This window comes from Vicia villosa, linkage group LG5 (genome assembly GCF_029867415.1).
Source record: "Vicia villosa cultivar HV-30 ecotype Madison, WI linkage group LG5, Vvil1.0, whole genome shotgun sequence".
Taxonomy (NCBI): domain Eukaryota; kingdom Viridiplantae; phylum Streptophyta; class Magnoliopsida; order Fabales; family Fabaceae; genus Vicia; species Vicia villosa.
The window spans coordinates 25,005,733-25,018,064 of record NC_081184.1 but is presented as its reverse complement, the minus strand read 5'-3'; the positions used below and the strand labels follow the sequence as shown (position 1 = coordinate 25,018,064).

Genomic DNA, 12,332 nt, shown 5'->3' with positions numbered 1-12,332 from the left:
TACACATTTTTCTTATCTCTTTTTTTTTTCATATCACACTTGCCCTTTATTTTTTTAAGCACCACCACAAACTTACAATTTCACACAAGTTCAAAAGAAACAATAATTACACAAGTGCCAAACAAAAATGATAGAATTATGGTTAAGGATGACATGTGTGGGTTTAAACAAACAAGGGGGAATGGCTCAACGGGTTTTACAATGGATAAAAATAAACATGGGAAGGCTAGAAAGGCTCAGAGGGAAACAGAAACAACGTGCCTATCGGAAAAATAGCAAGTTTACTATTTTTACGATGTAGTAATAAAAGGGTAAAAACCAAGTATCGATCTCGAGGATTGCGTAGGAAATATAAGTTATTATAATGAGTCAATTAAACAAAAGAGCATATGGGTGTTTTTGCTTATCAATGAAATAAGTTGAAATAAAACAAATAAGCTGAAATTAAAGTTTAGCTTTTTATAATATGAGAATAATGCCAAGGTAAGGTGTGTGATTCACTCTATAACTCCTCTGGATTAAGATCTCTTTAACAAGTTCATGAAATTCAATTATTTATTCTTAAGGATGTTTTCCTAAGTCCTTAGTGAAAACCTTTTGGTTTATAATCCTATTACCTAAGTCCTTAGAGATATAGCAGAAAACCAAATCTTTGATTAATCAAGAATTTCTAAATAACCTTACGGTATCCCTAGTCCTAGGTGATAACTACAAGGTTCAATTGTATACAAACCTTAACAATCGTAGTCCTACAAATTGTTAACCACAAAACAATCCTTATTGATCAGATAAAGAAAGCGTTAAAAACATTATACCATCGAATTGAATAATAAGAACATTTGATTAACGAAATACCAAATCCAGAGTCATCACAAATCAAATCAGGGACACCCCCTACCATTGGGGGGTTTAGCCTCTCATAATATTCAAGAAACACAAAACAAAGAATTTAGACATTACAAAGATAATTGAGAACTTTGATCTTCAATGGTATCCACCGTTGAATCTCTTCGTCTCTGAAACCCTTGATGAAGCTATCTTCTCCTCTTGTGGAATTCTATCGTATGTTGCAAAAAAGTGCCTTCTCCTTGTCTCTCAAATCACTTTTAACTTCTCTAGGTTTTCAGATCCCATCCAGAATACCAAAAATGCCCCCGGGACTTTAAAAGTATCACAACATAAAAAATACAGAATTTCTATCCGCACAGGCTGACACGGCCGTGTCACTTGACACGGGCTGACCGTGTCAGGTTCTGCCACTTTTGGGGGGAATTCTTCAGCAGGTTGGACACGGCCGTGTCATCTGACACGGTCTGACCATGTCGGCCTCTGACTTCATAATTTGGATTTGACTTCAACATCAAAGTTGTAGCCATTTTTGTTAGCGAAATTTTGCCACCGGAACCGCGTCATTCCGAGTTACGAAGCTCCAGTTATGATCAAAATACTACACGCTTGTCACGATTTTCAGCTTCTTTTACACCAACACTTGTGAAATTTCTGTCTGATCCAGAATTAACCTACAACCACCAAGTAGAGAGATCAAAAGCACCTAATAGACAAAGATAAATAGCACAAAAACAAAATTCACACAAAATAACTAGAACTAGATGAATCAAAGAAAAACACTTAAAAACAACCACAAAGTGTTACCAAGTATGACGATCTTTTGCCGAATTTATGACGAAATTAAGTAGAAATGGTGACCGATCACAACCCCAAACTTATCTCATTGCTTGTCCTCAAGTGATGCAAGAGATCAAACCGAGGTCGCCTTACACTTTTCTTTTCCATAACATAGTCGATGTCTTTCGCAACTTACTTCTCTTTCTTGATTAAGTTTTTGGGTTTATCGAACCTTGTTGTCCATCACACTTCACAACAGAGTGTATTTCACCTGCAAACTTTTTATACTTCTCACATTGTCTCTCGGGGTTAGAGTGCTTTTCGCTCAACATCATGATATGCAATATCAACCCTTGACTTTGCATACATCCTACTTTCACTACACAAAAAGAATTCACACACTTTTGAGGACTTAGAATGATAAACAAGAGATTGATATGCAAATGGTTTATGAACTAGCACTTATGTTATTTTTCTTGTCTTTGTGTTCGGTTTTGTGTGAGGGGGTTTCTTCTTAGACTCTCCTTTTTACCTAATTACCGGGTAATCAACATCGTTCGAGTCTTTCAAATATTTTTAGGCAAGTGTTTCAAACTATTTTTTCCTTTTTTTTTCTTGTGCTTTACACATTTTTCTTATCTCTTTTTTTTTCATATCACACTTGCCCTTTATTTTCTTAAGCACCACCCCAAACTTACAATTTCACACAAGTTCAAAAGAAACAATAATTACACAAGTGCCAAACAAAAATGATAGAATTATGACTAAGGATGACATGTGTGGGTTTAAACAAACAAGGGGGAATGGCTCAATGGGTTTAACGAGGGATAAAACAAAAATAATTGAAGGACGGAAAGGCTCTGGGGAGAACAAACAAGTGCCTCAGTGTGTGATTTCATATTTGTACTGTGTCGGTAGGACAAACGCAAAATTAGAGAGATAAAGTCATACCTGATTTCACTCTCATGATGATCTTTACATGTGTTTGGCTTTTTACGTTCCTCACCATGTAGGCTAAGTTTTCAGCTTCAACACACCCTTTATGTCATGTGACTTTCCTTTCCGGCTCGATTTCACCACTTACCTTCTAAGTCCAGTTTTTCAAGTTGCGTCCGACACTTTCGGCTATGTCCACTTCAAAAGTACCTCAAGAGATTAAGTTCAGGTTGCACCTTTCATCCACTAACTACCAATCATCATTCATTCGGCATCCATCACTCAATCTATAACACAATGTCAACACAACACACCAACAAAAACAAAAATGGAAAACAACTAAAAGCAAATGAAAGGAACCCCTCCCACACTTGAACTAAACATTGGCCTGAATGTTTTAGAACAAGCCTTGAAGAGGTTACTTACAGAGGGTATTGCACTCCAATGACCACTTTAGAGCTTTCACTAGAGATGCCATCTTTTATTTCTTGAAAATAAAACAAACAAACAGAGAAATTAATTATTAAAACCATGGGTTTCCTCCCACAGAGCGCTTCGTTTAACGTCGCATGGCTCGACGGTCCATTACCCTTTATTATGGAGGGTATTTCCTTTTCCAAACCTTGTTGCTTACCACTTCCGCAACCACGAACTCATGAAGATGAAAAGCATGGACAAATTTTCTCTTCAATTCACTTCTCACATTCTTCTTGACTTCCTTAGCCTTCTTAGGATTTTTGATAGCCACATAGGTTGGTTCCACCCGAGAGGCTATGCTTGAAACATTTTCTTGGAGCTGTTTAGGTCTTTTGTATTTTTTCTCACTTTCCTCCATATCAACTGAAGTTTGATCATTTACACCTTTCTTATGTTTCTTAGCTCCTAACCTCTTCAAGGTCACTTCTTCATCAAATGATTTCAGTGTTAGTGTCCCTTTTTCAATGTCGAAGTTGCAGGGGCCTGTCGACAAAAATGGTCTCCCAAGAAGAATATGAGTTTCTTCGTCTTCCGGAATGTCCATGATGTAGAAGTCAACAGGGAATACAAACTTATCAACTTCCACTAGTACATCTTCAGCTACCCCATAGGATTTCTTAACGGTGTGATCGGCGAACCTTAACTGTGTCTTACTTTCACTAATCTTTTCTAATTCAAGCTTTTTGAAAATGGACAAATGCATTAAACTCACACTAGACCCAGAATCAAGGAGTACCTTTTTAAATGCTATATTCTTGATAGTGCATGGTATCGCCACTGCCCCGGGGTCTTTCCTCTTTATTGCGATTTTTCTTGCTGACGAGACTATGCCACACTTCTCGGTTGCAATTTTTGGTTCTCCTCCTAGTGATCTCTTTTTCGCCAACACCTCCTTCATAAATGTCTTATACAAAGGCATGTGCTCAAGTGCTTCAAAGAAAGGTAGATTCACCTCTAACTTTTTGAACAAGGCAGTAAACTTCCTAAAGTCTTTCTCTTTCGAATCCTTCTTTGTCACTCTGGAAGGGAAAGGTAGTTTGATCACCGGTTCCGCATCTTTCTTATTTTTTTCTTCAAATGGTTTAACCGATGGTATCACAACTTCTGGCTCTTTCTGCTTTTCTCTTATTTCCAAATCCACCTCTATCACTTGGGGTCATCGATTTCCTCTTTTTCTTTTTGCGATTCTAACACTTTCTTACTCCTTGTTGTAACAACATTAATCTTCTCTTGGTCTTTCGGATTTTTCACAGTTGAGCTCGGAAGGGTACCTTGTGCCTGTAGAGTGAGATGATGTGCTATTTGACCCACTTGAACTTCCAGATTTTTTATTGAAGCTGTGGTGTTCCTGAGGTTGGTTCTTGTCTCTTCTTGAAACTGAGAGCATTGTCCAGCCAATCTCTCGATAGCTACTTCCCATTCCGCCTTCTGAGGGCCTTGTTGTTGTGATTGTTGTTGACCTTGAGTTTGATATTGGTTTGGTCCTTGCTTTTGGAAGTTTCCTTGTTGGTCCTTCCATGCGAAATTAGGCTGATTTTTCCAACCTGGATTATATGTATTGGCGTATGGATTATTTTGCCTTAACATATGAATCTGTTCAACCTGTTCTTGCGTTGCCACACAATGCATAGCAAAATGCGGTCCACCACATATTTCACACAAAACTGAGGTGACTGGCTCAACCTGTGCTACTTTCTGTTCACCAATATTCATCTTTAATCTTCTTTCTACTTCAGCCGAAATATGTTCCTCCATTTTAACCACTTGATCTGCGAGCTTTAATTCAATTTTACCTTCTGGTTGGCTCATTGCACGATCATATAACTCAATGTGCTCGTTAGCGGCAATAGCTTCTATGATCCTCTTGATACCAGTGGCTGTTGAAAAATTAGTTGAGCCACCGGCAGCAGTGTCTATAAGCTGTTTTGTCTTGACTCGCAGACCATTAACAAAAGTCTGCATTTGCTCGGTTGGATCCATGTTATGAGTGGGACATGCAACCAAAAACCTCTTGAACCTTTTATATGCATCTCCCAGCGATTCCCTTTCTTTCTGCTTGAAATTTACAATATCATATCTTTTTCGAATGAAGACTGAAGCAGGGAAGTACTCATTAAGGAAAGCAGTTTCCATCTGTTGCCATGTTGTGATACTTCCAGCTGGAAGTGAGTAAAACCACTCTTCCGCATCTTCGGATAAAGTGAATGGGAACATCACGAGTCTCTTGGCTTCTTCAGAATGGCCTTCTAACTTTAATGATGTTATTGTGGTGAGGAATCTCTGTAGATGCTTATTTGCATATTCGTTGATTCTTCCAGCACAGGGCTTGCTTTCTAACTGGCGGATAGTGGAAGGATGTAGTTGGAAGTGTGCCACGTTAACCGGTTGATTTACTATGGTCATTCTTCCAAGCGGTGCATTAGCCCTCCCATAATCACCTAAAAGTCTCTCTGGAGGAGGTGGATCAGCTGCCATAGTTTCAGACTCAGAATCTGACTGCTCTGACGGAATAGATAGTACTTCTTCGTCTTCCGATTCTGAAACTATAGGTGATTCTTCTTTTGATGCCAGTCTTTTCCGCTTAACTTCTCAAAGTCGTGCTCGCAATGATCTTTCTGGTTCTGCGTCAAAAAGAAGTTCAACTGAGGCATTACCTCGCATACAAGATTAGACAATGATTTGTTGGGAGTAAAAAAAATAAAATAAAAATAAAAGTTTCAAAATAAATAAAATTTTAATTGCAGAGCAATAAAATTTTAATTGACTAAATAATGACTTATATTTTGGCAATCCCCGACAACGGCGCCGAAAACTTGATCGGAAAAATAGCAAGTGTACTATTTTTACGATGTAGTAATAAAAGGGTAAAAACCAAGTATCGATCTCGAGGATTGCGTAGGAAATATAAGTTATTATAATGAGTCAATTAAACAAAAGAGCATAGGGGTGTTTTTGCTTATCAATGAAATAAGTTGAAATAAAACAAATAAGCTGAAATTAAAGTTTAGCTTTTTATAATATGAGAATAATGACAAGGTAAGGTGTGTGATTTACTCTATAACTCCTCTGGATTAAGATCTCTTTAACTAGTTCATGAAATTCAATTATTTATTCTTAAGGATGTTTTCCTAAGTCCTTAGTGAAAACCTTTTGGTTTATAATCCTATTACCTAAGTCCTTAGAGATATAGGAGAAAACCAAATCTTTCATTAATCAAGAATTTCTAAATAACCTTACGGTATCCCTAGTCCTAGGTGATAACTACAAGGTTCAATTGTATACAAACCTTAACAATCGTAGTCCTACAAATTGTTAACCACAAAACAATCCTTATTGATCAGATAAAGAAAGCATTAAAAACATTATACAATCCAATTGAATAATAAGAACATTTGATTAACGAAATACCAAATCCAGAGTTATCACAAATCAAATCAGGGACACCCCCTAGCATTGGGGGGTTTAGCCTCTCATAATATTCAAGAAACACAAAACAAAGAATTTAGACATTACAAAGATAATTGAGAACTTTGATCTTCAATGGTGTCCACCGTTGAATCTCTCCGTCTCCGAAACCCTTGATGAAGCTATCTTCTCCTCTTGTGGAATTCTATCGTATGTTGCAAAAAAGTGCCTTCTCCTTGTCTCTCAAATCACTTTTAACTTCTTTAGGTTTTCAGATCCCAGCCAGAATACCAAAAATGCCCCCGGGACTTTAAAAGTATCACAACATAAAAAATACAGAATTTCTGTCTGCACAGGCTGACACGGCCGTGTCACTTGACACGGGCTGACCGTTTCAGGTTCTGCCACTTTTGGGGAGAATTCTTCAGCAGGTTGGACACGGCCGTGTCATCTGACACGGTCTGACCGTGTCGGCCTCTGACTTCATAATTTGGATTTGACTTCAACATCAAAGTTGTAGCCCTTTTCGTTAGCGAAATTTTACCACCGGAACCGCGTCATTCCGAGTTACGAAGCTCCAGTTATGATCAAAATACTACATGCTTGTCACGATTTTCAACTTCTTTTACACCAACACTTGTGAAATTTCCATCTGATCCAGAATTAACCTACAACCACCAAGTAGAGAGATCAAAAGCACCTAATAGACAAAGATAAATGGCACAAAAACAAAATGCACACAAAATAACTAGAACTAGATGAATCAAAGAAAAACACTTAAAAACAATCACAAAGTGTTACCAAGTATGACGATCTTATGCCGAAATTAAGTAGAAATGGTGACCGATCATGTTCTACAAAATGCAAATGAGAGAGAGATATAGAGAGAGATGACACAACCATTTAAAGAGCTTCTACTCTTTCGTCCTTGCATGAGTCTATGTGCACTATTGAAAGTACATGCATAATTCCACTAGATTTTGACAAATATACAAAGAGTTCATAAAATCACTTATCCGTAATAATGTTGAGGACAATAAAACTTCGATTCCAAATCTTGACTTGTATAAATGGCCAACTGCCAAACCCCTTATGCACAATCTTCACTCGATTAATGTTTCCAATCTTCCAATAACACCATTGTTACTTCACCTTATTTTTAGCCTTCCAAACAATCACTACTAAGACAATTCTGGAGAGAAGACCTTCTTCTTTTCATTGGAATTTGTAAGCAGCTGTGACAACAAACTCAATCTTGCAATAACCTGAAACTCTTTGAACAAATTTCCAAGAACGATTAGTTTTAAGACAACTTCTCCCCCAATCAATTAGCATCCACTCATGATTAAGATGTGAAAAGAAATGAGGTTGAGGTGAAAGAATTCCGATTGCAAGAGTTTCCAAGAGGTGGTTGATTTTGATAGAAATTTCACAATAAGTTATGAGAACTTTCACAAATGATATGCATTTGTGTTGTGAAAAAGTTGACTTGAAGCTTATATATGTGCTTGAGATGAAGCAAACAAAATATTGAAAAATTGGGTAGATTCGAATCAAAGTCAAAGCATGTAATTTTTCAAATGAGGAAGTGAGTGGAATAAGAAAAACTGAAATTTTGAGCCATTTGTAGTTGATTCGGATCAAGTGCAGAGTATGATTCGAATCACAGGCCACATGATTCTAATCACGTGCAATTTTTTATTCGAATCAATTGTTCCAGAATTAAATGAAAAACCAAAAAGCTTGCATGATTTAAGTTATCTGTAAGGAGTGATTTGAATCAATTTGGACAGAGGTGAGAGAAAAAAGGTTTGTTTCGAATCATGTGATGACCCTAATTCGAATCAAACGACTTTAGAAAGTTTTTGGTGATTTCTTTTTTATTTGATTTGAATCAAATTACATGTGTAAATGATTGATTCGAATAAATATCTCAAAAACTGATTTTTCATGTTTTTAACATTTTTCTTTGCACGTGTTTTGAAAAGAACGTGCAATACTTTTATTCCACAAAGTCATAGACTTGACTAATAACATTATGATCAAGTTCAAATATAGTCAAAAGGTTTTTGCATGTTAAAAGATATGAATTATGTGTGAGTAATCAATGAGAGAGACACAAAGATAGAATACGAAAGCGATTAAACAATCAATCAAAACACAAATGTACACAACTATATAAGGATTTCCCCCGTATAAGATGAGGATGTGCAACAACAAATCCCTCTAAGGATATACAAGTACAGTGGCATGGAGATTTATAAATAAAAAAAAAGATAACAACTAAGTTTTTTTTATGTATTTCAGTAAACTTTGATTTTTTTATGGCTAATGGAAAATGTCAATGCTGAACTACCCTCAACAATTATAATTTTGATCAGACTTTATTATAAAAAAAAATTGAAGAATTCCTATTTACAATCCTAATTATAGAATGGAAAAAATATATTTACACCAATTTTTAACACCTACATCGTAGATGTGTACATAAAACATACACTTTTCATTTTATAATCATTTATCTTCTCTTGATTTTTGTGCAAAGTTGTTTTGCTGTGTTGTGATAAATTATGGTGTAGATACTGTGTAAAAAAAACCGTGTCAACATAGCAAAGCTCTTACACTTTTCATAGTTTAAGTTTATGCATTTTTTCAAAGTTGGTAGATTCATTTATATGTTTTTATACATTATTTTTTGTTGAGTAACACAATCTTTGTTGCAAGACAATCTTTAACACTTGAACTTTAAATCTACCAACTTAAAACTCAAAAGGATCAAATTATAGTCGTCTTAGATTGATCATCAAAATTATTTGTTGAAAATTATAATTTTCATTGTCAAAGAAAATATATAATAGATACATCATATATAATGATTGATCATCAAGTTCTTCAACTTTTATACCATAATATAAAAAGTTATATAAATATAAATCGCATCTACATAGGAAACTTTGCTGCAAGACAAAGATGATTCTTCTTATGCTGAGTGAGTCCTGGCCACCTTTCGGTATCAATATCTTCCTTTGACAATCCATGTGGCAATTCCCAATCAAAGGAGTATAAAAGATTCGCAAGAATAAGTTCCAATGATGCAACTCCCATAGACATACCTGGACAAATTCTACGGCCAGCTCCAAAGGGAATTAGTTCAAAATCTTGCCCGAGAAAATTAATAGAACTTTCTAAGAATCTCTCCGGATAAAAATCTTCCGGATCCTTCCAAATATTAGGGTCTCTTTGAATTTCCCAAGCATTCACATAAACTATCGTCTTTGCAGGAATTTGATAACCACCTATGATGCACTCTTCTCTCGATTCTCTTGGCACAAGCAATGGGGCTGGTAAATACAATCTCAATGTCTCTTTTATCACTGCTTTCAAATAGATGAAATTTTGTATATCATCTTCATCTAAAAATTCTTTTTTGGATCTTGAATTTCGAATCTCTTGTTGCACTTTTTTAATTACTCTTGGATTTTTTATTAAGGCGGTCATAGCCCAAACAACTGTCGCTGATGTAGTATCTGTCGCAGCTACAAGCATGTCCTATATAGAAATCATTGACAGTGTATATAAGAGAGTAACAAAAATTTAAAACATCAAATTTGAAATATATATATATGAATCAAGAGAATTTACCATGAGGACTCCTTTGATATGATCAAAAGTGAGATCAATTGAAAACAAACGTTTCTTCATTAATTGGAGTAAAACATCAACAATAACCTCTTCATCTCCATGTTGTCTATTAGGATCCAAATGTTCATCAATAACCTCTTGGTAAAACTCATCCATCTCCTTGAAATTTCGTTCAAGGCGCGCACGAAGTCCAGACAACTTATCAATCCAACCCATGAATGGAATATAATCAGAAACAAAGAAAGCTGTCAACATATCCTCAAACTCATGCAACATCCCATGGAACTTACTCCTTTCGGTTCCTTCATCCTCATACCTCCTCCCGAAAGCAATCCTACAAATTATCGTACTCGAGAGAGAAGTTAATAACTCACTCAAATTCGTAACAGCCGAAGAAGCAGCATGATTAGAAATCTTTTTGATCATTTGCTTCACCTCAAACGTTCTTACAGACGAATATGATGCCACACGCTTGGCACTAAATATATGAACAACACAAGTTTTTCTTATATCTCTCCAAAATTCACCATATTGAGAAAACACAATTTCTGAACCATTATAAGATAGTTTTTGTTGACCATATACTATAGGTCTATTAGAAAACACAAGATCATTGTTCTTAAATATTTCTTTGGCAAGTTCAGCTGAAGAAACAACTATAGCTTGTCTTAAACCAAGTTGAAGAGAAAATATTGGTCCATATATTTTTGAGAGGTTTGAAAATTGAAGATAAAGATTGGAATTGTCTAGTTGATGAAGGTTCCCTATTATTGGCAACCCTCTAGGACCAGGCGGATAAGGTGCACTAATGGTTCTTTTACGTATCTGAAAAAGAAGAAGTAGTGGAAATGTACTTAGGAACAAAACAAGCAAAATTAGTGATAACATATTGTTACCAATTTGAAGAGGAAAAATGCTTTAGTTCTTACCTTCAATGTAGAATAATATATAGACGCCCAACATATATATATATATATATATATATATATATATATATATATATATATATATATATATATATATATATATATATATATATATATATATATATATATATATATATATATATATATATATATATATATATATATATATATATATATATATATATATATATATATAAAACTAACTTGGTTGAAGCTTCTAGTTGAATATCATAAAATGTTAGATATCCACACAAATTTGGAACTTGCAGATAAGATAAAGTAGGCGTTGTTTAATAATGCATATGTCGGTATAATCTATGAAAAAAAATTCTAATTTTCACAAATTTTATAATTATAGTTCTTTTAATTTTATATTAAAAATACAGTCATTATATTTAATAAAAAATTTAATGGAAATACAGCAATTGTATAAAAGAATTTTATACAATCAATTAATCATAAAAATTAAATGTTTGAAGACATTTAATTTTTATTTTAATCATCTATAAAATAATGCAAACGGATGATAGTTTGACGTTGTAAAATATTTTTTTGTGTGACACTTATATTTATTCCATTTCTAAAAGAAAGTTCATGTGGATAGGAGCAGTTAACTCAAATTTGGACTAAAATAGGTTTCAATTAATAAATGATTATGTTGTTATCTACAGATTTGGACAATATTCTAATGTTATACGACGTCTGGTGGAGTTTTTTTTGATATTTGGTCCATCAATTTTTGATGATGGTGTCCATAAAAAAGTTATTTTAAGTTTTATCAATAAAAGATACAACCTTTAGATGAGGTGTGAAATCAATAATAAATCAAATAGAGGAATTATTATTAAAATATATATGTATTTTATTTCGGCGCGAAATGTACTTAATCTCGACTATAAAAGTGAGATAACATAGAGCGTCATAAAAAATACTACTTTATCCCTCGGTTATTAAAAATCCGAGAGGTAAGGTTATATGCACATGGATTCAATCTCTAGAATCTACATTTTTATTATTTTCAGTACTAGATAGCGCGTTCAATATTATACCTTGGTGTTATGTAAAATCGAGGTAATAGCTAAAGTTTTAACCTCAATTTAAAAATAAAAAAAAAACATAGGGCATAAGATTTTTTTAGTATTATCGTATGCACCTGTATTACATAACTATATCATAGAATATATAACATATTATATAGAATTGAAACATAAATATTGTACATTTTCCCAAGTTCTCAAACAGAAACATTTACCACAAATATTCATTGTTTACACCAAATGAAAACCTAAAATCTATAATGACACACACTTTATAATTTTA

At 34.3% G+C, this 12,332-nt stretch overlaps 1 protein-coding gene across 1 annotated transcript; it reads right to left on the bottom strand.

Moving 5' to 3' along the window:
* Positions 1–9,216: 9,216 nt before the first annotated feature.
* On the bottom strand, positions 9,217–11,037 carry LOC131606405 (cytochrome P450 83B1-like). The gene is made up of 2 exons (XM_058878635.1): positions 10,087–11,037; positions 9,217–9,993 (listed from the first exon to the last, which is right to left on the bottom strand). Exons 1-2 carry the CDS (start codon positions 10,972–10,974, stop codon positions 9,385–9,387), a joined length of 1,497 nt encoding a protein of 498 aa, XP_058734618.1. The 5' UTR covers positions 10,975–11,037; the 3' UTR covers positions 9,217–9,384.
* Between the last annotated feature and the right edge of the window lie 1,295 nt (positions 11,038–12,332).